We start from the raw sequence: 27,288 nt of genomic DNA on the forward strand, positions 1-27,288 counted from the left end.
TAGTGGCTACCATTGGGGGGAAGACGGGGTTCTCTACTAGGAGGGGTTTGTTCAGAGCTGAAGTGAGAGGAGAAGGCACAGAACAGCTATAGATTAATTTAGCCTGTTCTAGAGCTTCATATTAATGGAATTGATACCAACTGGGGTTCTTCCCCAATCAATAGAAATTGACTAGAGGCCAGATAAGAAATGCAGGCTAGGCTTTATTGGGGCCCCTGCTGCAGTGAGGAGGAGCAAAAACAAACAACAGTTTCCCTTGCTCCCAGAGCCGGGGAAGGCGAGCTGGTTCCTTATATGGGGTGAGGGTAAGGGTGTGTCCAGGGGTCGGGCCACAGGGGTGGCTTAGGTGTTTTGCCCAACCCTTTGGTGGTGCTGAGTGCAGGGCGCATGTGCAGTACCCAGCTTTTGCTCCCAGCTCTTCAGAAGTGGCAGCTGAGTTTTTTTGGTCTTTTTGTATCTTTTGTCCAGAATTTGCCCCAACTGCACATGCATGCAGTTATTTTTAGCCCCTTATAGTTCTTTGCATTTTGTTGCTCAAGGAGACGTTTGTCCAGGTGCAAGCACTGCAGCAAAAGGTCGAGGGCCCAGCCTGTCTCAGAGTCACATAATATGTACTCTTCTGTGTCTGGCTTATTTTTTCTCAGCATAATGCTTTTGAGATTCATTCATGTTGTTATATGTATCAGCAGTTGTTTCCTTTTTTTTTTAATGAGTAGTTCTTAATTATATGGGTTAACACATTTTATCCATTTATCAGTTGATGGACATTTGGGTTGTTTTTAGTTCAGGGCTATTATAAACAAAGCTGCTAATAGTCACATACAGATTTTTGTGTGGACATCTATTTTCATTTCTTCTGGGTAAATACAGCGGGATTTCTGGGTCAATGGTAAGTGTGTGCTTAATTATATAAGAAACTCTAAAACTGTTTTCCAAAGTATATTGCACCATTTTGTCACTCCTACCAGCAATGTTCAGACTTTGTTGAGAAACTGGAGTAACATATGTCTAGCCCAGGGCCAGCACAATATACATGTTATATTGCTCTCCTTCCCCAATCCCCAAAATGAGGTATGTGGGTGATATTTTGAGGGAGAGAAGGTGGAGTCTAATTTACCTGTAATTTGGGCATTTCCTCCTCTTCCTGAAGAAGGGCAGAAACCTCAGAAGGCAGTGCTGGGTAAGAAGAAAGAAGCAGTGAAAAATGAACTTGGCTCACTGAAGCAGACCAGTATCTTAGTTACCAAGAAGGGAGAAGGGGCACATTGTATTCAGCCGGTAACACTGGTCCTTGTTTACCATTACCTGACTTTTCTAGGCCCTCCCCTAGAAAGCCTTTTCCTCTCTTTCTACTTTTACAGATGGCCCTTCGACCCAGACACTTTCTCCCTCCCTCCTTGCAAAAACCTACTGAATACCTACTGTGTGCCTTGGTAATGATTTAACTCTCACCTTTCTCCTTACTCTTTGAGGTCACACCAGCTTCTACATGGTCCCACATCTTGCCCTCCCTGTTAGGAGGGGAATCCCCTCAGTCCCAGCAGCTCTGCTGAGGGAATCTCTCTTCAGCCTCTCCAGACTCCACCTGGAACATCCAGAGGGAGTTTCAGGAGATGTTGTCTCCACCAAAGATGGAACTCCTGCATGTGGGGGGCCTCCTGCAGCCTTCATGCTCAGGTAGCTGTTTTGTTCCTGTAGGCAGGAGAGGAGATGTCCCAGCAGCCCAGACTTCAGGCTGGGTCCTGGACTTCTCTATTTAAGTGAGAGCACAGTTAATAAACTAAAGCACAGTTAACGTGATAAACGTTTACTAAGCATCCACTGTGTACAAGGCATAACCCTACTTCCTAGGGGTACCCAGCTCTGACTTTCTCAGGACTGTAGCTTCACAGGTTGATCAAGTCACAGGGCAGCAAATTCTGTCTCCTCTGTGAAGACTTCCTGGAAACCTCCCACTTTGGGGATACAAATCCACAATTCTCAAAAGGTGAACTGGTGAAATACTTGAATTTCTCTTTTTAGCTATCAGATCAGTAAATGTTTTAAAATCTGAAAACCTTATCACTAGTGAGGCTGTAGGAAAATGATCAGTCTCATATGCTGTTAGAACATAAATAGGTACAGTCTTCTGGGGGGGAGCAATTTGACTGTATCCTTCAAATTGAGGGGGCAGGGAGGGTCAGGAAGCAGGGGTTACAAAAGTGAACCAGGAAACTTTGGGAGGTGATAAGATACATCGATTATCTTGATTGAGATGATAGTTTCATGAGTGTATAAAAATGTCAAAATTGAATATATTCATGAATATATATATATGAATATAAAATTGAACACTTTATGTGCAGTTTATCATGTGTCAATTAATCCTCAATACAAAAAATTCAGTTCACTAAAAAAAAGTTTTTTAATGTACAGAACACCTTTGGTCCCACACTTGCAATTCTAAATGTCAGACTTGCACAAGAGCATGAAGACATGAGTGCAGAGATATTTATTGTAGTTACATTTGTAATATTGAAGAACTTTCAGTTATCTGAAAGTACACCCACACTGGACCACACAATACTGAATATCTGCTAAAGAATGAGGCAGCTCTGTATGTACTGACAAAGAAAGGCAACTTTAGTGTAACTTTAGAGAAAGCAGCCAAACTGTGTTAAGATTTACTTTTGTAAATTTTTTTTTTAAAGTATGAGTATTTTACATAGATGTAAATGATTCTCAATGCATTGGATGGGAAATTGGACACAGGATAATTCCACGTTCAACTCTATATCCAATTGTACTCTTCTATTTACAACAAGCAATATGTTTAACAAGCAAAATATTAAGCTATTTTCTTTTTAAACAAATATAAACTATGGAATAAGAAGTGACATAACAAAATGTTAAGGTGACAGCTGGATGAATTTCAGAGATATTACACTGAGTGAAGGGAGTACAAACTGTATTTATGCAGTTATAGAACAGGCAAAACTAATCAGAAATAGTGGTTGCCTATGGGGGAAACTGGGAGGGAGCACAAAGGGAACTTTATAAGGTGACAGACATATTCTGTATATTTACTTGGGTGGTGATTTCACTGCTGTGTATATATATGTAAAAATTCACCAAGATGTACTTAAGATTTGTGCAATTTATTGCATGTAATTTACATCTCACTTTTTAAAGTTTTTGCAAAAATTTAATAAGGTATGGTGATTCTAAAAAACTCTAATTAGCAAAGTCATGCAATAACACCCAGTTTTTTGTTGTTTTTTTTTTGTTTATTGTGGTACGCGGGACTCTCACTGTTGTGGCCTCTCCCGTTGTGGAGCACAGGCTCCAGACGCGCAGGCTCAGCGGCCATGGCTCACGGACCTAGCCGCTCCGCGGCATGTGGGATCTTCCAGGATCAGGGCACGAACCCGTGTCCCCTGCATCGGCAGGCAGACTCTCAACCACTGCACCACCAGGGAAGCCCTTGAATATTTTTGTTTCATTCCATCTTCACTGTGATCACCCTGATCCAGGACACAATCAGCTCTTATCTGGACCACTGTGGCCATCTTCTATATAAGATTCTATTCCCTCCCTGTCCCCATTTTGATATGCCTTCCACATGATAGTGACATCCAGCTTAAGAGATCTGTTCCCTTCCTCTCTAATCCTCAAATAGAAAAGTTACAGTGGAGAAACCTGGCAGACTCAACATTAATTAAGTGATCAAAGTTAGTATCATAATGAAACAAATCAATATTCTGTGCCAACTGATATGACAAATTGAGGACACATCACTTCTGTGTTACTCCTGCCAGAAGTGTGTAATCTTAATCTAATCATGAAGAACCAAAAGACAAATCCAATTTGAGGAACATTTAAAATAACAAGGCTGTACTTTTCAAAAATGTTAAGATCAATAAAGACAGAAATGTTAAGAAAGTATTCCAGATTAAAGACTAAAGACATGTAAGGGCAGGGGGTGTGGGGCATAAAGAAACTTATTAGGACAACTGGCAAATGTTTATTATTATAAATTGGAGATTAGACAATAGTACTGTATCAATGTTAAATTCCCTGAATTATACTATGGCTATTTAAGGGACTGTCTTTGTCTTTAGGAGATGCATGCTGAAATAATTAGGGGTAAAAGACGATGTCTGCAACTTACTCTCAAATGATTCAGAAAATGACAAATACACATATAGAGATGGAATGATAAAGTAACTGGCAAAAAGTTGACAATTGATGAATGTGAATGAAGGGTATACAGGTGTAATTTGTACTATTCTTGCAATTCTTGTTAATTTAATGCCACTTAAATTTTAAAATCCATTGCAGTAAGGAAAACAAACAAACCAACCACCTCAACAAGGCCTACAAGTCCTCAAGAAAAGATAATACTTCCCAATGTACACAGTGCACACCAGGGCATGTGGAAGAGAGGGTGAACCATTTGTGGACTAAATTAATGGAAAGTAGGGGCAAAGGTTAAGGTGTGCCAAGAGCTCTGATACCGATGGGGTCAAAGGGGGAGGTAAATTGAGGAGAGAGAGTGGGCTTTCCTCTAGAGTTTCCCAAAGCTGTGCCACGTTTCATGTTTGTCTTAGAGCCTTGGTGGGCACTTCGAGGCAGTGAACAAACATGTCATCTAACTGGGGACAGGGATTACTGCATGAAAGAGGTTAAAAATCACTCACTGAGGGTCTTGCTGCCAGGAATCCTGGGGCCATTTTCTCCTCTTTTCACAGATCTCTCAGGGCCAGCAGATTCCAAAGGGGGCAGAATGGGGAGCCAGGAGCAATGAGGACTGAGTCACATGCCAGAAATCTTCATACTTAGTCTCTGCAGATCCACCCTTACCTAAAGGAAAATAAAAGAGCCATGAGCCAACCTTGACCTGAAAGACCAAGGAAAATGTAGAGCATGTTCATCCCGCAACCTCTGCACTCAGAGAGGCTTTGCAGAGTTACAGCCAGGCCTGTAACGTACGAGTCACCTGTGATACCAAATTCACAACTGGGACACCTCCACCTTTAAAACCTGGAACTATAACTTCCAAAGAGACAACAAAGGAAATACAACTCCCCTACAGCCCTCACTGGCCAACAGTGTGGAGAATTCTCTTTTGCAGATAACTGTGGAGGTGATTATAGGTGTGATATTCCTGGCTTTGCTACCCCAGAGGCAAGTACCCAGGGGGAGGTCATTTAACTCCACAGCACCTGGGAAGCTTACAGAAGCTGCTGACCACTTTAAGCTCTGCGGTTTCTCAGATGCAAAGTGGCAGCAGGCCTTTGGCAATTCATAGAGGGCCTGGCTGGGGGAAGAGCCCACCCTGGTGGCTAGCACAATCTGTCCATCCCTCTGATAACACACCCCTTGGCTCACTTATAGAAAAAGCCCTCTGAGTCAGAGGTGACAGTCGCCTCACAGGAGCATCTACAACAAAAGGGGGGATCCAAGACTCTGGCCCCCCTCCTCAAAGTCCAAGTCACCTCCAAACTAAGGGATGTCAAAACATATTGTCACCATAAAGACCAAGACTCATGACCCTCACTATATCCCAAACCCAGGGGCACCCACTTCCTAATTCCTCCCCACATCTCCCAAACCCAAGCATGCACAGATCTAGTTGCCCAGACAAACACCTCAGAACATACAGCCCCAATATGCTCCCCCAGTGGACTAAGAATGCCGCCTGCCATATCAGTAAACAAAGGATGTTGTGGTCAGCAAGCCAGTACCCACTGCAGCCACCCCCAACTGTGAACCCTGAAGGGATTCAGGATGGAGAAAAGCAGGATACTGGCCCTAGATAACTAAGGTGCATATCAAAGGAATGATTTCAATGAGCCCAGACTCTCGCATCTTCCCATACATAGAAAAGTGCTAAATTCATTAACTTGAGATGTCTGGTTTTTTCCTAATTAACAGTAATCTTTTGATGTTCCGACTGCCTGGTTTTTGTTGCAAACCTCCCCCCCTTACCTCTTCAGAGCAGTCCCTCAGAGCAGCGGTCCCCAACCTTTTTGGCACCAGGGACCACTTTCGTGGAAGACAATTTTTCCACGGGGTGGTGGGAGGGTACGGACATGGTTCGGGCGGTAATGCGAGTGATGGGGAGCGATGGGGAGCGGCATACAAAGCTTCTCTCCCTCGCCGGCTGTTCACCTCCTGCTGTGCGGCCTGGTTCCTAACAGGCTGCGGACCGGTACCCGGTGGCGGCCGGGGGGTTGGGGACCCCTGCCTTAGAGATAAGAGGCTGGGTCCTGGTCTTAAGTCCTCAGAAAGCTCACCAAATAAAACATAATTCTCAACTTTTAGGCTGTGCTTTTTTTTTTCAGTCGACACCCCCAAATCCCTGGACCCTGCCTCACTGTCCTGTCCCCACCAACCTGGGGTTGCAATGCACCAGAGGAGCCTCCCAAACCAAAATGCCCGTCATGGGCTGTCGGACCCCGCGACTCCCGGACCTTCGGTTTTCACGTTCCCCCTTCGCAGGACCTGGGGACCCCTGGCTATTCCTGCTGTCCTCAGCCAGCGAGGGGACTCACCTCTCTAGGCCCGGAGGTCTTGGGCATGTAGGTCGCCACGGGGTCTTCACGAGCCGCTGTTTCACGGAAGCAGCGCGACCTACCCGCGCCGCGCACCCAGAAGGCCCAGCCGGTGGTGCCCGTGCGCAAGCAGAAGACGCGGCCAGGCGGCGGAACCACATCTCCCAGAAGACCTTGCGCAGGTTGGGGCGCTCTCCAAGCTCCTCCCCAAGGCGCGATGGGGGCGTGGCGAGGCCGTCACAGGTGAACTGGAGGTCTCACGTGGGATCATCCACCTTGCTAGGACTGGACATGCAAAACCACACGGGTGCCTTCGCCCACCGTCTATAACCAGGAATGAATAAATAAATAAAGAAGCAAACAGTAATTTCTGTATTTAGGCATAGCTATATTTAAACTAATATCCTTTCACATAAATATTTGTATTTTCTTAACCTACTTTTTAAATCAGATGTATATTGAACATTAAGGGGTTTTCCAGAATATTCTGTAAATTCTACATGCCACTTATGTAATTAATGTTTCTCTTTATCGTTAGGTTGTTTCCAATGACTGGTATTACAGGCCACAGTCACTTGTGTTTGGCAGAGACTCAAAGGCAGGCAGGGGAGTGGCAAAACTTCATAGTGAAAAAAGAGAAGGCTTCAGGTATATTCTGAATGGAGGTTATTGGCATAGAGAAGCTGGAGGTGGGCCAACTACAAGCAGTGCAACTTATGTGATTGGTTTGGGGGTAATGGTTTGGCTTTCTCTGGTTGGTTCTGAGTTGGAAGCAGAGGCAAAAAATAGGGAAGCTGGTATTGACCAAGTTCTGACTGTTCTGGGCTGATTGCTGCCAAAGTTGTAGTTTGGTTTTCTGGTTGGAAACCAGTTGTTTACTGCAGAGTTTGTGGGTCAGAGTTCTGTTGTCGTATGCAATCTGGTATTGTTTTTGTATAACCAGTCTCTCAAGTTTAGTGGTTTCAAACAACAGCAACCATTTATTATCTTTCATGGTTTCTCTGGGTCAGGAATTCAGAAACAGCCTATCTGGACAGCTCTGGCTCCACTGAACGTGGAACAGTGTGAAATTCCAGGAGCAACTGGGAGCTGGCTGGACATCTCTTGTTTCATGTAATCTCAGGGTTTCTCCAGGTGGTATTTCTGTGTAGGCTAGTTTAAGCTTCTTAATAGCATGGTAGCCTCAGACATCTTACATTGCAGCTCAAGGTTCTCAAGGCAAGAGTCCCAAGAAAGATCCAGATGGAAGTTGTAACACCTTTTATGTCTAGCCTCAGAATCACATAACATCATTTCCACTTACTCACAGTTTTAAAAGCCCATCCAGATTCAAAGGGAGGGGACATGGACTCCACTTCCTGATGGGAAAGTGGCAAGGTTCTGGAAGACCATGTGGAAACAAAAATATAGTCATAGCCATTTTTGGAAAATACGATTTGCCATAAACTGCAAGCAGATCAAAGCAGAAGAAGAAGTTTTAATTTTCAATCTGCCATGAAGACCGCATATTTATATTACTGAACTGAAGCCATTTGTAGTAAGTAGGAGTGATCAGAAAAATCATGATCTCTCATGATTAAATTTTAAGAGGATCAAAGAAGATCTAGCTCCACTGAGCATGTTTAAAGAGACAATGAGAGACAAAAATGAAGCTGTTTTCTTTTTAGCCTCTTGAGTATTGGGTCCAAAGTGATAATAATTGATAAAGATTATTCTGCACAATTAGGGTATTATGGCTAACTGGGGTCAATCAAAAAAGCCACAAAGAACTTCCTTATGTTCTCCATGAAAAAGAGATCTGGGACTTCCCTGGTGGTCCAGTGGTTAAGACTCTGCACTCCCTATGCAGGGGGCCTGGATTCCATCCCTGGTCAGGGAACTAGATCCCTCATGCCGCAACTAAAGATACCACATGCTACAACTAAAGATCCCGCATGTGGAAATGAAGATCCTGCGTACCGCAAATAAGACCAAGCACAGCCAAACAATAAATTAATTAATTAAAAAAAAAGAAATGTGAGAAAGTTGGTTTAAAACAACAAGCATTTATAGTCATTCACACATCTGCAGGTTGACTGCGGGTTAGCTTTTCCTCGCTGGGTTAAGCTGAGGTGATTTGACTGGGGCAGCTCTCATTGTCTCTGGACAGTAAGGTAGACAGGGCACATATTTCTCATGGCACTGGCTAAAAATGAAGAGGGAAAGTGGAAATATACAAAACCTCTTAAGGCCTAGGCTCAGAATGTGCACATTGTCCAAAGCAACTCACATGGCCAAATCCGAAATAAAGGGCAGGGAAACTATATCTCGCATATAGTGCACTCAAGGCAAGAGTGTTGTGACTGATTGGTTTTTTTTTTTTCAAATAGTCGCAATAAGATCTCCCTATCTCACATATTCTTTCAATATGACTTTGAGAAGAAGGGAAATTCAGTGGTCCCTCTCCTTGAACTAGTTGAGCCTGTGGTTGGAAATGATAGTATATGACTTCCAAGGGTAGGTCACAAAAGGCAATATAGGTGGGCACCCACTCTGGAGCCCCTGAAGTGATATGGCCACTCTGCTGTGCCCAGGGCATGTGGATGGGGATTCAACATGAGAGACAAGTGCCAGACCCCAGGCCCATGTGCCTGGGCTGTGGCTGCGACCTAGAGACACTGCCAGTTGATGGGACCCTCCAGTTTTTGAAGCTGCTACTCTGCTTGAGTTAGATCTCACCCAGCACTCTATCTTTCTCTATGTACTTTGTGCGGATATGTTTTGGAGCATCAGTTAGGAGTCTATGGGTGAAATCTAGCTTTCATTCATCGATGAGGACTTATTCTTGACACAAGTATTTTAAAAGAAAAATCTTTACATTCTTGACACAAGTATTTTAAAAGAAAAGTCTTTTACAATAGCCTCGGTGGTAGTTAGTTCTGTTCCCACTACTGCTTCTTTTGGCGGTACGCGGGCCCCTCACTGCTGTGGTCTCTCCCGGTGCGGAGCACAGGCTCCGGACGCGCAGGCCCAGCGGCCATGGCTCACGCGCCCAGCCGCTCCGCGGCATGTGGGATCCTCCCGGACCGGGGCACGAACCCGTGTCCCCAGCATCTGCAGGCAGACTCTCAACCGCTGCACCACCAGGGAAGGTCCTCCACTACTGCTTCTTGTTTTGCCCTGTTACAAGTAGAGAGTGACAGTGCTTCTAATTCTGAGCCTGGAAAAGGTAAAGATTGGAATACTAGAAAGGATCACCTCAATGTGGCAGGGAGAGCTCATGTATGGGTTGATCTGACCATGAGCTCTGTAAGTCCTGCACCGCATCTTGGGGGGCTTTGTTCACCTGGATATGCTCAATGACCAGAGAATCTACATCTAAGCCCTTAAGTTCAGCATTACTCTCTGCATTTTTGAGCATGTGCAGTAAAAATTCAGCACTCTTTTTGGGCCACCGACCCTGCATTCAGCCCCAGTGTTGGGCCTGGGCACACCTACCACCTCCACCTTTGTAACGATGGAATAGCACACATTGCTTCTTTAAAGTGACATCCTTCAGATACTTGGTGGCTTTTCAGATATGCATACCCTTAATGGCCTGGGCAGTTTCACGAGTGTTCTTAAAGTGAACACAAGATTTGAACCTCTTGACTTGCATGATTTTGTGGCGTTTTCTGGGCCAAGTGAATAGTGAGCCATTTTTAGAGGTCAGGTCATCTCAGGCCACTTCCCGGAAAAGTCTAGTATTTTAATGTATGCATGCACACTGGGTTATAAAACTTCCAATACAACTTTGGCTGCCACTCACAGGTTTGTTTTTTTTTAATATTTATTTATTTTGGCTGGGCCAGGTCTTAGCTGTGGCACACAGGATCTTCATTGCGGCATGCGAGATCTTTAGTTGCAGCACACAGACTCTTAGTTGTGGCATGTGGACTCTTAGTTGCAGCATGCATGTGGGATCTAGTTCCCTGACCAGGAATTGAACCCTGGGCCCCTGCATTGGGAGCACGGAGTCTTACCCACTGGACACCAGGGAAGTCCCACAGGTTTTTCAATTGTGTTCTCATATTCATTCACGTTTAAATAATGTGTGTATTAAGGTTTTAGTTCCTTAACCCATGTTAACCAAGAGGGGACACTAAATTAATATTCAGATATTTGCTGGCCTTCCTTTTGTTACTGTCTCCCCCATTCTGGTCAAATAATGTGCCCTGTATATTTTCTTTTTTGGAAACTAATTATTAGGAAAAATATTCTTATCTCTTCCTGCTTATTTGACTGTGCTTTCAACTACCCATCATTGTATCAACAGGGTATTAGTCTTTGTGCAGCATAGAAAATAAAGTCTGAATGTAGATTACCCACGCAAACTTTTTTTTTCCCCTTTTGAAATTTCATGCAGAATAATGAGTGATGGGGAAAGCTTTCCTATGTTCATTACACTTATTTCTCTTTTTTCATTATTAATTCTTGGATTTAGACAAAAGTAAACAACATGGTTAAAATCCTTTCCACAAATAATAATGACGATAATTATGAAAATGGGTGTATCAATGATAATAGTGGACTTTTACTAAACATTTACTACATGATAGGAAAAGTTCTAAATACTTTATTAACTCATTGAATCCTCACAACAAACCAATACATAGAACGTGATTATATTTACTAATACATAAAAAATAAAATGTCACTAACATATATAAGTAAAAAGTTTAAAAAACCTGGAAGCCTAAATAATACCGGTAACAGTAGTTAATTACCTTTCTAGTATGAGCTTAGGGTTAGGGTTGATGAAAAGGAACAAAACAGTTTATAAAGGAGAAAATATGGATAATTTCAGCAACTAAAATAGATGTTTTAAAAGGAAAAAAACAAGCATCCAAAGATAAATTTTGGGTCATATTAGTCAGGGAAGATTTTATAACTGAAAACAATTAGATGCAACCATAACATGAATAATAAATAAGGTCATTTTAAAAAGTCATTAAGTACATTGATAAAGATAAAAATCTATATTTACTGAAATGGCAATCATATTTTATAGCATTATAAAAGCCAACACATGTGTATCAGGTGAAGGTGCAACATGTGTACCACGACTACATTTTCTTTAAAAACAAAGTCTGGTAGGATTTGCTCTACCAACTTGAGAGTCATCATCTATAGTTCATATAATTACAATTAATCTTGGCTTTTTTAATTTCTAGTTTTCTGATATTCTGTTTTATAATAAAAAATATAAATTTGTGAAATGAAACAAAAAGACTAACAGTGACTTCAAAAAAAGGTTATATTGTAATTAATTCTACAAGGAATTACAAAATACAAGGTCACACAATTTAAACAGTGTGATGTTGGTATAAGCACAAATATATATATCAGAGAAGAAAGCATAGCCTTAAGACTCAAGCAAATATAAACAGGAATATAATCTATCTCCAAGAAGGTAGAACAAAATAATAGGAAAGGAAAAAATTGTTGAACTGCTATTAGTACAAGATGGGGTTGGGGAAGTAAGGGGGAGAGACAGGCAAATGTCAATTTAGAACCCAAATTCATAACTTAGAGTAAAATATATTTGGATTAAAAAGAAATATAAAATAAAATTAAGGAAAAAAAATAGTGAAAGAGGGTAACTATCACACATGAATTTTTGTTGTTGTTGTTTAAAATATCAGGAAGGTGACAAGAGCTTTAGTCTTTATTATTCATCAGTATGAATTCCCTGATGACGTATGAGATCTGAGCCACTACTAAATGCCTTTCCACATTCCTTACAGTTATAGGGCTTTTCACCAGTATGAATTCTGAGGTGTCGAGTAAGGTTTGAGCATTTATTAAAGGCCTTTCCACATTCATTACATTCATATGGTTTTTCATCTGTATGAATTCTCTGGTGTTGAAAAAGCTGTGAGTTCTGAGTAAAGGCCTTCCCACATTCAAGACATTCAAAAGGTTTCTCACCAGCATGAATTCTCTGATGCTGACGAAGTTGTGAGCTCTGAGTAAAAGCCTTCCCACATTCCTTACAATCATAGGGTTTCTCCCCAGTGTGAATTCTCTGATGATTAGTAAGTGCTGAGCCACTACTAAAGGCTTTGCCACATTCATTGCACTCATAGGGTTTCTCACCTGTATGAATTCTCTGATGCTGTACAAGCTTTGAGCTCTGAGTAAAAGCTTTGCCACATTCCTTACATTCATAGGGTTTCTCACCTGTATGAATTCTCACATGTTGAAAAAGCTGTGAGCTCTTAGTAAAGGCTTTCCCACATACTTTACATTCATACGGTTTTTCACCAGTGTGAATTCTCTGATGGTCAATAAGATTTGAGCAATAACTAAAGGCCTTCCCGCATTCCTTACATTCATAGGGTTTCTTACCGGTATGAATTCTCTGATGTTGAGAAAGGTATGAGCTACAGCTGAAGGCCTTTCCACATTCTTTACATTCAAAGGGTTTTTCACCGGTATGAATTTTCAGATGTCGAGTAACATGTGAGCCACAACTAAAGAATTTCCCACACTCCTTACATTCATAAGATTTTTCGCCAATATGAATTCTCTGATGTTGAAGAAATTGTGAATTCTGACTAAAGATCTTTCCACATTTCTTACATTCATATGGTTTCTCTTCACTGTTAATTATTTGATGTAGAGTAAAGAATGTCTGTTGAATAGATGTGGGCATGTATTCATGAGTGAATATTTCTTGGCTGAAATGCCCATTTTGATATCCCACTTGTCTTTCAAAGTGGTTTCTATATTCCAAAACATCTCTAAAACTGGAGTATTCAAGGCCATGCTTTGTAAGTCCCATCATCTCCCTCTGGCATGATTCTATTTCATAAACTTCCTTCTTTAGTGATAATAACTTGGTTTCACACATTGACTCCAGATCTGAAAGAAAATAAAATGGTAAATATTCTTCCCCCACCTCATTTGTGAAAAGTTAAACTTTTATAATAGAAATGGAAAAACTAAAGTGAAAATAATATCTGGTAGTGAATGACATAGAGTTCTCAAGTATATCTGTTTAATCTGAAAAATGGACAAGAAATGCACAAAATTAAGGAGATATAATGCAGGAAGCAGCAGGAGGAGACTATGGAAATAGGAAACCACAATGATTCTCAAATACTGATGTGGATCAGAATCATCTGAAAAGTTGATAAATATACAATGCTTGGGCATATTAAAAGATGACTAGTTTTATATACATCTCTATAAGCTTGTATGTATGTGTATGTAAGAAACAGAGTACATCATCATACTATATATATTACAAAAAGTGGACAATTTGTTACCTCCATTAAAGGTCTACTGAGAGGAATAAACGCATATAGGGGGAGATTCTTGGGCTCTGTAGTATAATAAAGTATGAATTTGGTCTTTGTCCCCAGTTCCTAACACAGAGCTTGAAAAACCCTTTGAATTTCCTGAGTGATAGCAGTGTTTTCATTATGCTAATGAGGTGACTCATGGTGGACCCCTAGATAGTTTTAGGATGGGGAATGGTCACTAGAAAGACCCAGCATATGATTAGAGGATTGGGACTTTCAGCTTCTTGACCTCTGGGGTGGAGAGAGAGGCTAGAGATTGAGTGGCCAATGCCTTAATCAATCATGCCAATGTAATTAAGCCCTGATAAAAACTCTGGACACCGAAGCTCAATGGAGATTTTTGGTTGGTGAACACACTGAGGCGCTTCACCAGGAGGGTGACACACTTTGACTTCACAGGGAGAGGTTATGGAACCTCTGCCTCCAGAAGCCTACCCTAACTCATCTGATATGTATCCTTTACAGTAAAACTGCAATTGTTTTACTGTAAGTACAGTAAGTACAGAGCTTTCCTAAGTTCTGTGAGTCATTCTAGCAAAGCCTGCAGGGGCCATGGAAATCCCAAATTTATAGCCAGTTGGTCAGAAGTGTGGGTGGTCTGAGGAACCCCTGAGACTTGCAGCTGGTGTCAGAAGTGAGGGCAGTCTTGTGTAAGACTGGCTGTTAACCTATGGGGTCTAAGCTAACTCTGGGTAGTTAGTGTCAGCATTAAACTGCAGTACAGCCAGTTGGGGATAAAACAGAATAGGGTCCATAATAAAGGGCATACTAGATGCAACTTAAAAGCGATTACAGAGGGTCAGCCAGATGGGGGAACAGCCTAAGATAAGTCAATGAACTGATTTGATGTGAGTGGCAGATAGGGAAGACTCAGAGCATGCTATGTTCTGGGGATTCAGTGAAAATACTGTTTGCCTTGGAATTCTGTGATGCTGATCTTAGGACAAGGGAGAGACTTGCTCATGTACCACTGCAGTGACTGAGAGGGGAGACTCCTGAAGTTTAAGGCAGACAGAGAGAAAAAAGACACAGTGCAACAGCAAAGGAAACAATAAACAAAATGAAAAGACAACCTATGGAATGGGTGAAAATATTTGCAAACAACACCACCAACAAGAGCTTAATTTCCAAAATATACAAATAGCTCATACAGCTCAATATCAAAAAATCAACCCAATCGGGACTTCCCTCGTTGTCCAGTGGATAAGACTCTGTGCTCCCAATGCAGGGGGCCCGAGTTTGATCCCTGGTCAGGGAACTAGATCCCACATGCTGCAACTAAGAGTTCTCATGCAGCAATGAAGATCCCACATGCTGCAACTAAGACCCTGTGCAACCAAATAAATAGATAAATATTTTTTAAAAAAATCAACCCAATCAAAAATGGGCAGAAGATCTAAATAGACATTTCTCCAAAGAAGACATTCAGGGGACTTCCCTGGTGGCGCAGTGGTTAAGAATCCGCCTGCCAATGCAGGTGACACATGTTCGATTCCTGGTCCAGGAAGATCTCACATGCCATGGAGCAACTAAGCCTGTGCTCCACAACTACTGAGCCTGTGCTCTACAGCTTGCAAGCCACAACTACTAAGCCTGTGCACCACAACTACTGAAGCCCGCACACCCTAGAGTCCGCATGCCACAACTACTGAGCCCATTAGCTGCGACTACTGAAGCCCACACGCCCCAGAGCCCATGTGCTGCAATAAACTGAGCCCGCATGCTACAACTGCTGAAACCATGCACCTAGAGCTCTTGCTCTGCAACAAGAGAAGCCACTACAATGAGAAGCCCGTGCACCTCAATGAAGAGTAGCCCCCACTCGCCATAACTAGAGAGAAAGCCCATACAGAGCAATGAAGACCCAACACAGCCAGAAAAAAAACAAAGAAGACATTCAGATGGCCAACAGGCACATGAAAATATGCTCAACATTGCTAATCATCAGGGAAATGCAAATCAAAACCACAATAAGATATTACCTCACAACTGTCAGAATGGCCATCATCCAAAAGTCTACAAATAATAAATACTACAGAGGGTGTAGAGAAAGGGAGCCCTTATACACTATTGGTGGGAATGTAAATTGGTGCAGCCACTAGGAAGAATAGTATGGTGGTTCCTTAAAAAACTAAAAATAGAGTTACCATATGATCCAGCAATCCCACTCCAGGCATATATCCAGAAAAGATGAAAACTATAATTTGAAAAGATACATGCCCCCCAATGTTCATAACAGCACTATTTATAATAGCCAAGACATAGAAGCAAGCTAAATGTCCACTGACAGATGAATGGATAAAGAAGATGTGGTATATATATATACACACACACATACATACATACACACACAATGGAATATTACTCAGCCACAAAAAAGAATGAAACAATGCCATTTGCAGCAACATGGATGGACCTAGAGATGATCATACTAAGTGAAGTAAGTTAGACAAATACTGTATGATATCACTTATATGTGGAATTTAAAAAAATGATACAAATGAACTTATTTACAAAACAGAAACAGACTCACAGACCTAGAAAACAAACTTATGGTTACCAAAGAGGAAATATGGGGGAGGGAATAAATGAGAAGTTTGGGATTAGCAGATACAAACTACTATACATAAAATAAACAACTAGGTCCTACTGTATGGCACAGGGAACTATATTCAATATCTTACAATAAACTATAATGAAAAAGAATCTGAATATATATATATATATGTATAACTGAATCACTTTGCTGTATACCAGAAACTAACACAACATTGTAAATCAACTATACTTCAATTTAAAAAAAGAACAATATAAGGGAAAAATAATTCTCAGGAGTTTCATACAAGGATTGTAAAAAATAATAATAATAAGACACAGTGCAAGATACTACCATGGAAAGATGACAGGAGTCAGAAGCAGATTGATGAGAGCTGAGTCCCATCACTGAGAGTTACTTACTATAGGTTCCTAGGCAATTATTTAACCTTTCTAGTCCCCATTTCACCTGTAAAAGGGAGATAATCCTTAATTCATGATTACTAAGAGTGTGAGGAAAAGTGTAAGTGAATGTCTTTGAGTAAAGTGTTCAGTATTTGATAACTATTATTATAAAGCAATTTCTTACCCAAAATGGAGATTTTAGGCAAATTAAACAGTGTGAAGATATCAAAATGGAGCCTATTAGAACATCTCAAGCCAGAAACAGGGAATTCATTTCAGCATGTTCTTCTTCCTCCTACCTCCATAGGATCTTTCAGCAACTTTCATCTAGTTAAGCTCTTCAGTAGCTTTTCTATCTCCACTGCCAATACCCTATCCCAAACCAGAATCATCTGTTACTCAGACCACTCAAGTAGCCTCCTAACCCAGATCCCCACCAAGTTTGCACAGTCTTTAATCTCTTCAGGCACAAAAATGACATTTGGCCTGGCCTTCCACTGCTCAAAATCCAAACTCCTCATAACCACTGGCAAAGGCTGAATAATGTGGTTCCTACTTGTCTCTCCAATCTCGACTCACACTCCACTCATGCTTGTTCTTGGGCCCCAACAACGCTAGCTTTCTTTCAGTTCTTCAAACACACCAAGTTTTCCCCTCCTAGAAGGGCCTTCACCGGGGTTCTTCCCTCTGCCTGGAGTTTTCTTCTTTATAAACACATTAAAGAGTAAGACCTAGCAGTGAGCCTAATACTATAGTAATTCTGAAATAGTGATGAGCATAAATGGTATTTCAATACGTCTACAGCAACAATAAAATGATATGAAAATATCTGTGATTTCCATTCATGTCAAAGTCACAGGAACTACTAACACTACTACGGTTTGTTGCATATACCATAACAGGAAGAGATGCTAAATTTCAATTAGAGGATACTAAATATAAAGATGCATTTTTTTCTTTTCATCCAAGTTCATGAACTCCCTCAATTCTATCCAAAGGAACCCAAATCATTGGCCAGCAGCTATAAGGAAGACTAGTACTTGGAAGGGAGGGGCAGTGCAGATACACGCAGACATGCGCCCACGCATGCACACACACATAAACTATTTTGGGAGTTGTAACAGAAAACATTTAGATGAGTCGAAGAGGAAGAAAAGCTAGCAAGGAACTGAATCTAAAATATGGGTAAAAGAGTTTTCTTTGTGGGGGATGTGAAGGGCACCTTCTACTTGAAATTAAGAGGGGGAGTGGAGAAGAGTAGTAGAAAGCAGTAAGTGAGGGAAGGAATGAAACAGGTCATTTGTAAACTCGTGCTAAAAAGACTTAGTTTTTCCCACAGGCCTATGGTTTTGATGGGAGCTTCCAAGATAACATCTCAAAGGTGCTGTTTCTTCACTGATCAACTGAGTTATTGCCTGTAGTGTCCTGCTTCTGTCCAATCATTTCTCACTCACCTGAACACAGGCCTCTTGTCAGCTCTCTGCCAATCATCCAGGGCTCTTTCCCCTGTTCCAATAAGGAGATAACTTGAGGCTTAGGAATGTAAAGTCCTGCTCACAAGAAAAGATACGGAACATGGTTACGCTGTGGGTAAATCTGATCCAGAAGTAAGATCCAGTCCCTTGATGACCAAGGAAGAGATGCCACTACAGGAACAGTCAAACAAAGAGGATGAAGCTCAGCCACAGCCAATTGGAGCTGCCCATTTCCCACTCTTCCTTTTCATTTCAGTTCAAACCATTTACTTGGGAACAGGGAGCAGAAATTCAGCGGGTAGCTCGAAAAGCAGCTGAGAAATTCACTGTGGAAGAAACAGACATTCCAGAGAACTCAAAATTACTGGGATAGATGCCCTTACCCACTGACACCAGATTGCTATAGTTCTCCAACATCACATCTCTGTACAAGTCCCTCTGAGCAGGGTCCAGGAATTCCCACTCCTCTTGAGAGAAGTCTACAGACACATCACTGAACATCACTGATCCCTGAAACAACAGACACGTGTATTATTTGTGTAACAAAAAGAAATATTTCAGAGACTACTGTGCTTATATTTGGGAGTAAAGCAAAGAGCAATTATATGGGTGTCACTAAGAACCAGAATCTTTAGATCCTAGAAATAGGTGCAAGAGTTGTCAGTTTAGTTTGTATTAAAAAAAAAAATTCCTCACTCAGTCCATAGAAAAGGCCTAGAAACAATAATTAACCCAGTAGTGATGAGCATCCCTAGTGTCTAGATTGTAGTCTCTAAGTATCGTATTCAAATAAAAGTAACCAAAGTTGGGAAGGAGACAATTTCAGAATTGAGTCAAATGCACAGGATGAGTCTGAACATTCTGTTGTATCAGAAAACAAGAGAGCTATCAAAAACTACTAGAATCATGTTAAAAGGACACAGGAGCCTATTTGAAAAGCCTCCCATTGGCCAAAGACAGCATAATTTGAGGATCAAATGTAATGGACTGATGAGATCAAAAATGTTTAAATCCATGAGCTCATAACAATATTGAACAAAAAATTACTAGCCATCTTTGTAGGATTCTAAGAAACCAACTCATTATTTTAAAAACTGCTAAATAAGGGGTAAGAATCAAACATTCTTTTCCATACAAACTGTCCTTTAGGGTAATCAAACAGTTGATGAGACATTTTACTTTACAGATAGTACTCTACCTAATCTATGAAGAAGGAATGACAGAATTTAGATATCATTTTGCAACCTCTAATGAATTAATAAATCTAGACAATAATCATCACTGGTGGCTAACATTACAAAAGGAAAGAGAACCAGAAATAATACGCCCCCTAATGGAATCACACATCACCACCTAGGAAATATTCCTGACAAAAAAATCCCAACTGAACCTGACCATGTTTCTAGACCTAACTACTGACTCTCAGGAAACACTTAAATGATACCAGAGAGAAGAAATCAGCAAAATCCAAACAGTGGACAAATGAATCTGTTTTTCTTTCCCAACAAAAACTGCACAGAAAGAAAAGAGATGGAAGGGGTACCTACAAAGTAAGAGACTGGAGAGACATATTAACCAATTGCAGTGCACAGTCCTTCTCTGGATTCTAATTCAAATAAATGATTTAAAAAGTAGACAGTTATGAAAATTTGAACACTGACTGGATATTGATATTAACAAATGATTTTTAACTTTTTCAGATGCAATAATGGCATAATGATTTTTTTTTAAAAAAATAAACCTTATCCTTGAGAGATACATACCAATTTGAATTTGCTTCAAAAAAATCCTGTGTGTGGGAGTGAGGTTAAGGGAGTGTGCATGGAAGAAACAAGTAGAGGTATGGATGAAACAAGATTGACTGTGAGTTGATAATAATTGAAACTTAATGGTGAGCATATGGTAGTTCACAAGACTACTTTTCTGTGTCTGGAGTTTATTATAACAAAGCTTTCTAAAGAAGGTTCTTCTGAGACCTCTGATCTCAACAATTTATGAAGTGGCTGAACTCACTATAATCATCCATCATCCTTATCCTTATTTCTGAGATAAAGAGAATTGGTGATTCATTTGGAAATTCCTCATGACTCACACTTCCTGTTCAAACTTAAATTCGACTTCTTCATGGATACCCTAAAAGAGTCATAGAGATCTGCCTGTATCAGCTACCAACCCGACAATCCTCCAAGCCCCATAAACCAGGAGACCTTGCAACACTCTAATATTTGGAGCTACCAATACCACCTCCCGTCCTATTTTACTGGAGAGTACTGATCTGTAGAGATAATCTTGGCTTTTCCATGTTTGTCTCAGCTAAGCAACTCATACCTCCACCTTGTCAAATCACTGCCCAGACAGGACAGTTTATCCTACAAATCTACTCTTGTTTCCTTTAAGAAAATGCATTTCTTCTCCATCATAGTCCCTGGGAAAGGGCTGAGAAAAGAGATGCTCAATTATTTACTGAATGAAAATATTAAAACTGAGTCAAAAGAAGAGGAGCACTTAGGAATGATAATAGGATTATCTGACTAGAATGAGAGGAAATAGGGACCGGGACCTGAAGGAACCCTCATAGCCAGAAATGTCAGGAGAAAGAAAGCAAATGCTCACATGCCCTTTAAAAAAAAATTTTTTTTTTTCTTAGAAAGAACTGAATGTCAGGAAGGTAAGAAAGAGCATCAACTAACTCACCTGGGCCATGGCTTTCAGTATTACAGGAGGTGATCACTCCTCCTTGGGGCTGTTCTCCTGGAAAAGGATAGTGTTCTGAGAAGGCAGGCCTGGGGAAGCAAAGAAATGCTCTAGAAACAACACTGGCTTTACAGTTTTCAGACTCTCCAGGCAAAACTACCTCTACTTCCCTTGGTCTTAGGATATAACTCTAGTGAGTGGGAGTATGGAATAAATCCCCCTCCTCTCTCAGCTCCAGAAACCCCAGGCTTTAGCTGCAGTAAGATGGATCCTGGCTAGTCGATCCAAAGAAACACAGACTCCTATTGCCTCTCCTTCACCCAAGCAACCCAGGTTCCTGTCTCAGCCAGTGATTCAAGCAAGACCTTGCCCCATCTCAGTGCTGTTGTTGCTCTGAACCCAAGACAGCGCTGCTATGACTTGCCCTGACCAGATTCCTCCTCTGCAGCCCTCAGGTCCCCAAGCCAGACTCACCTAAATGGTGCTTTTGGCCAGGAACACAGTTCAATCTAATTAGAAGGACTAAAGACTTCCCTAATCAAGTCTCATTTCCCAAGCCTGAGAAAGTCAAATTCCCCCACCACACCCCTGCACCCATACCCACACTGAGGCACTCCTCATCCTTATGTTCTAGCTCTGATTTGTTAAAAAACAAAACAAACAAACAAAAAACTTTGCTTATGTGTTTTACCCACACAAAACAGTCAAAATGTCAACTTTTCTAGCTCTGGGGTAAGATCTTTCTTACCTATACATATTTATATAAATTTCTCTTTTTTAATTTTAATGCTTTCATTTGTTACATTTAAATCTTTAATCAATTTTTATTTTGGTATAATATTATTTGGTAAAAGACAATGGAATAAGATTAGCAATTATAATTTTATTTTAGTATAAGAAATGAGTTAAGAATCCTACTTCATTTCCCCCCAGAGAGGGCTACCCTGGTGTACCTAAAACACATGCGAATAATATTTCATAAGACATAAAATGCACCATTATTTTATATGCCACTAATAAAGAAAGAAACTATTTAAGATATAACCTGATTTCAGGTATGTTGAAGTGAGGAAAAAAAGTGAGCCTTAGAATAGATGACTATGGAATGTATTTTGTCTACTGATTTAAATGCTACCCTTATCATAGATGATACATGTTTAGATTTATTTGTGATTCTATTTTGATTCAGTGATCTCTTTATTATTTTGCCAGTACCACATTCTCTATATAATTTAAAAATATGTTTTAATGTCTTAATAAAAGCTCCCTCCACTACATACCAATTAGAATGGCCAAAATCCAGAACACTGATAACACCAAATGCTGGCCAGGATGTGGAGCAACAGGAACTCTCATTCATTGCTGATGAGAATGCAAAATGGTACAGCCAGTTTGGAAGACAGCTTGGCAGCTTCGTACAAAATCAAACATACTCTTACCATATGGAGTTGATAATACCTAGTGGGATGGAGAAAAAGTTCAGGAAAAGGAAAGAGAAGCAATCATCAAAGCTATCTCACTGCAAACTCCTAGTTCAAGGAGTCAGAAGGTTAAACTTTTTCTTTAAAGTTTATGGTATTGATTAGTTCGGTGAAATGGACACTGTTTATTATCTAACACTGACTGAAAAGCTTATCCATGGGCAAGAAATCAAATGGCCCCCAGAGAAGCTTGATAGTAGAAGTTATGGGAAAGAACAAAGCAATTGTTTTCTAGTTGTTTCCTATGGAGTACTGCTTTTCTAATAGATTTAGGAAAAAAAATGTTAAATAATACTGTTGATAGTGCCTTCTCCCTGATATTACTATGAAGGCTTCTAGTATTTCACTATTAGGTATTAGGTTAGTTTTTTTTTTTAACTTTTTAATACAGAAATTTCCAAACATACATAAAAGTAGAATTTAAATAGTATAAAAAACCTTCCATGTGCCCACTAACTGGCTTCAACAATTATAAAGTCACAGACAATATTGTCTTATCTAGATTCTAATCCACTATTTTTTATTGAGATATACCTCACACACCATGTAAGTTACTCATTTAAAGTATATAATTCAATGTTTTTTAGTATATCATCACAATCCAATTTTAGAACATTTTCATCTCCCCTAAAAGAAACCCCATTAAGAGTCAATCCCAGGACTTCCCTGGTGGCACAGTAGTTAAGAATTCACCTGCCAATGCAGAGGACACGGGTTCGATCCCTGGTCCAGGAAGATCCCACATGCCATGGAGCAACTGAGCCCGCAAGCCACAACTACTGGGCCCACGTGTCACAATTACTGAAGCCCGTGCACCTAGAGCCCATGATCTACAACAAGAGAAGCCACTGCAATGAGAAGCCCGCACACCACAACAAAGAGTAGCCCCGCTTGCCACAACTAGAGAAAAGCCTGTGTGCTTTTGGCAACGAAGAGCCAATGCAGCCAAAAATAAATAAATAATTTTAAAAAAAGAAACTGAGTTACAAAATTAAAAATCTATACTAAAAACAGAAATCAACACGTCTGATGAAGCTGAAAAGGTACTCAGCTTAACGATCACCAGCTCAGGTTCTAATGCTCTTATACTGTACAACCTAGTCCCAGGTACTGACCAAAAACTGGGAGCTCAGCTTTAAATCTATCCTGTAGTGTTTTTTCTTTCCTCATATCTAATTTGGTAATTTGTGTCTTATCTCCCCTTTTTTCTTTAAGTTTTTATAGAGGTTTATCAATTTTTATTGATTCCCCAAAATAAACTTTTGGAGTTATTAATTTTCTCAATTATATATTTACTTTATATTTCAATATACATAAATTTATATTGAGCTCTTATTCTTATTATTTCCTATTTTTTGTTTTCTTTGGGTTTAATTTAGTATTCAGTTTTATTTCCTTAACTTCTTGAGATGAAAACATAGATCATTAATTTTTCAACATTCTTCTTTACTAGAGTATGCATTTACAGCTATATATTTTCTTTAGGTTTAGCTTTAGCAACACCCCACATTTTGATGTTATATTTTCATTATCTTTCAGTTCAAAATATTTTTAATTTCCATTGCAATTTCTTCTTTGATTCACCAGTTATTTATAAATACAATTGCTTAAATCCCAAACATTGGGATATTTCTAAATATCATTCTGTTATTGACTTCTGCTGAATTCCACTGTGGACAGAAAACATACAGTATTATTTCAATCCTTTGAAAGTTACTGAGATTTCTCTTATGGTCCAGCACATGATCAATTTGGATAAATGTCTCATATGCATCTGAAAAGGATATATACTGTAGTTGTAAGGTACACTGTTCTACATATATCATTTAAGTCAAGTTTGTCAATCACACTGCCCAAATATTATATAGCTTTACTCAGTTTCTACTGATTGTTCTATCAGCTATTGAAACAAGTGCTAAAAATCCCCCACTATGATTGTGATTTGTCTACTACTTCTTTTACTTCCGTCAAATATACTTGAAGTCATTTTATGAAAGTCTATGTATTTAGAACTGTAATATCTTACTAGTAGTCTAACCTTTTTATTATGAACTATTGTTCTTTATCTCTAGTAAAGCTTCTTGTCCCACAGTCTAATTCCCATACAATGAGAGTGAGTCAGGAGTGTAAATTGATACAACTATTTAGAAAAACTGTCAGTATATATTAAAGCTGAATATTTGCATAACCTATGCCACAGAAATTTTACTCCTAGGGATATACCCAACAGAAATGCATTCATATGTGCACCAAAAGACATGTGCAAGAATGTTCATAGCAGCCTTGCTCATAATAGGTCCAATCTGAAAACAGCTTAAATACCAATAGATAATGGAAAGGATAAATAAATTGTGGTATGTTCATACAATGGAATTTTAAGCAACAACAATAATAAATGACCTATACTACATGAAGCAACATGGATGAGTCTCACATATTCATACTACATAATATTATTAAGTAGTACATTCATATTATATGTAAAATGTAATGATGAATAAAAAGAAGTCAAGCACAAAAGAGTGGATATTGTGTGATTCTACTTATATAAAATTCAAGAACAGGTAAAATTAATCTATGGCTATAGAAAACAGAATAATTGTTATCTTTGGGAGAGGTGGATAGTGAGTGGATGGAACAAGAATCGGGCTTCTAGAATGCTGGTAATGTTCTACTTCCTGATCTGATTTGAGCTCTGGTTAAGCAAATATGCTCATTTTCTAAAATTCATCAAGTCATATACTTTCATTTCTGTACTTTTTGGAATGTATGTTATACTTTTAAAACCACGTGATATATGAGAAGAGTCATCAAAAATTAAAATACCAAGTGACCAAGTATTAGAATACAGGATGACTGTGCTTATAATCTGCTGGTAAGAATTTAACTGGTACAACCATATTGAAAATCAGTCCGGCATTATCTAGGAAATTTGAAAATACACACGTATCTTATGGCCCAGCAATTCCATTGGTATGTTTATACCCTAAGAAAGCATGCATAGGTGCACCAGGGTACTTATAAAGCAACAAGGAAACCCCAGCGCACCTTGTATTTGGCTTGGTCAACAGCCATTCCTCCTTCTCCCTGGGGACCTCTCTGAGAAAAGCAGAGCTGAGGAAGGAGAAAGGAATCATGAAATGCCAGGCCCTTCTCGTGGCTCAGACTGATCAGATCAGAGGTTACCCTGGACCCACACCTGCCACCCATGGAGAGGAAGGATGGAGAAAGGTCAGAGGAGTCTAGGCTGTCCTGAGCATTCCTGGTTTCAGAAGGGGAAAAGTCTGCGGCCCACGACCAAAATCTGTCCTGACCTAACACATCAACCACTGGGACATACACACTGTTAGCCTGGCACAATTACAGGCACCCTCCATCCGCACACTCAGTGCCACAAAAAGTTACATGATCACACTCACACATCCTCACACAGTCAGACATGAGTACACTTAGTACTGCTAACATTCATAAAACCATAATCACACGCAGCCCTCTGATAACACAGCCATAGCAACATAATCACAGATTCTCAGCACTCCCCGCCGCCCCAACACACACAATGATACAAAGTTGTATGGACACACACAGTCTCAGTCCCACTACGGAGGCACAGTCACACCTACACACACAGAGTCGCACACTTTCACAGCCACACACCACAACGAGGATATCCACAGTCACACCTGCACACAGAGCTCTGCGCGCATGGTCAGTCACAGTGACACACCCACCACAGGGATATACAATCACACGCGCACACAGCGCGCACAGTCACATAAGGTCACAATCGCACACATGGAATCCCACACTTCACCCTCCCCCAGTCTTATCAAATCATACAGGCCCGAGACTCCGGACCCGCCTGGACCGTCCCTTCAGACTACTAGGGGTGCACCTCCGGAACCTAGTCGAGCCCCCGGGACCTAGGCTGCTCACCTTGCACTTCCCCTTCCCCGGAGGCCTAGGGTCCCGCAGGCGAGTGAAGGGTCAGCCCTATACCCGCCAGGGTGTCTGGGAAATGTAGTCCGGAGCCAGATCCGCTCGAACAAGATGTCACTCGACCCTCGGATTTTCTGCACAGCCTGGGCCAAGCCACACTTCTTCTCCCCTCTCGGAATTGCTGCCAGGAGGCTGGAGATCCAGATACAGTCCCCACACCCCGGAGACAAGCTTCCTCCTAGGGCCCGGCCAATCTCAGGGAGCCATAAATTCCCTGAGAAATAGAAAAATGTCGCTGGATTCACGCCGGAAGTTGATCGGAGCCGCAAGAGCTTCTGGGAAATGTAGTCTAGAGCTGGAAAGGTGAGGCGCTCGCCCACGTAGAAGATTGTCTTGGTTGGCTGCTTGCACAGAGCTTTCCGCAGTGAAGGACAGAGTGGCGGCCAGGACTATTCTAAGAGTTGTACCTCACTCTGAGAATATTCCGGACTGAGGAAGGCGTCATTTTTGCCTTCCTCCGTGGATTACCGTGGTGTGGGACCTATGCTGATCGGGGAGCGGTAACCTAGGGGTCTCAGACCCGAACCGCGCCAGGGAAACTAAAGGAGAGTAATCAGACAGCCTGGAATGGGGCTGATGGGGACGGGTTATCAGGAGCGTCCAGCAGTGTGTTTGCTGGGGATGGTAGTGTTGACTCTGATGATGGCCCCACTGTGTTAAGTCCATAGGTGAAATTGGATGAGTTACCTCATTTTCTTCATCTGGAAAACAGTGGTACTTCAGGGTGCATGTTCTGGTACCATCAGTTTTATTTGCCTTTTGGAAAAGCAAACCAATTCGTCTGACACAGTTTCAAACTTGTGTTTTATAAATCATATCTCTGTTCCTTGTATGG

At 40.8% G+C, this 27,288-nt stretch overlaps 2 protein-coding genes across 7 annotated transcripts in view; both read right to left on the reverse strand.

Annotated features, from left to right (window-relative positions):
- Positions 1-6,697, reverse strand: part of LOC137215260 (zinc finger protein 436-like) — a 33,169-nt gene extending 26,472 nt beyond the window's left edge. Inside the window, exons 1-4 of one of the 6 annotated variants that reach the window (XM_067720280.1) lie at positions 6,537-6,697; positions 4,680-4,842; positions 1,453-1,752; positions 1,118-1,176 (exon numbers count right to left, since the gene is read on the reverse strand). In XM_067720280.1, the coding sequence (XP_067576381.1) occupies positions 1,118-1,176; positions 1,453-1,501 (108 nt within the window). In that variant the 5' untranslated portion in view covers positions 1,502-1,752; positions 4,680-4,842; positions 6,537-6,697. Of the gene's footprint in view, positions 1-1,117; positions 1,177-1,452; positions 1,753-4,675; positions 4,843-6,536 lie in introns of all 6 variants that reach the window. The other 5 variants (XM_067720278.1, XM_067720281.1, XM_067720279.1 and 2 more) reach the window with 5 other exon arrangements.
- Positions 1-26,698, reverse strand: part of LOC137215512 (zinc finger protein 850-like) — a 90,863-nt gene extending 64,165 nt beyond the window's left edge. Inside the window, exons 1-7 of the mRNA XM_067720795.1 lie at positions 26,391-26,698; positions 22,254-22,431; positions 20,974-21,062; positions 18,663-18,789; positions 18,259-18,354; positions 12,229-13,421; positions 6,537-6,784 (exon numbers count right to left, since the gene is read on the reverse strand). Coding sequence (XP_067576896.1) covers positions 6,537-6,784; positions 12,229-13,421; positions 18,259-18,354; positions 18,663-18,789; positions 20,974-20,982 — 1,673 coding nt within the window. The 5' untranslated portion in view covers positions 20,983-21,062; positions 22,254-22,431; positions 26,391-26,698. The remainder of the gene's footprint in view (positions 1-6,536; positions 6,785-12,228; positions 13,422-18,258; positions 18,355-18,662; positions 18,790-20,973; positions 21,063-22,253; positions 22,432-26,390) is intronic.
- Between the last annotated feature and the right edge of the window lie 590 nt (positions 26,699-27,288).

Source organism: Pseudorca crassidens, chromosome 20, assembly GCF_039906515.1.
Source record: "Pseudorca crassidens isolate mPseCra1 chromosome 20, mPseCra1.hap1, whole genome shotgun sequence".
Classification (NCBI taxonomy): domain Eukaryota; kingdom Metazoa; phylum Chordata; class Mammalia; order Artiodactyla; family Delphinidae; genus Pseudorca; species Pseudorca crassidens.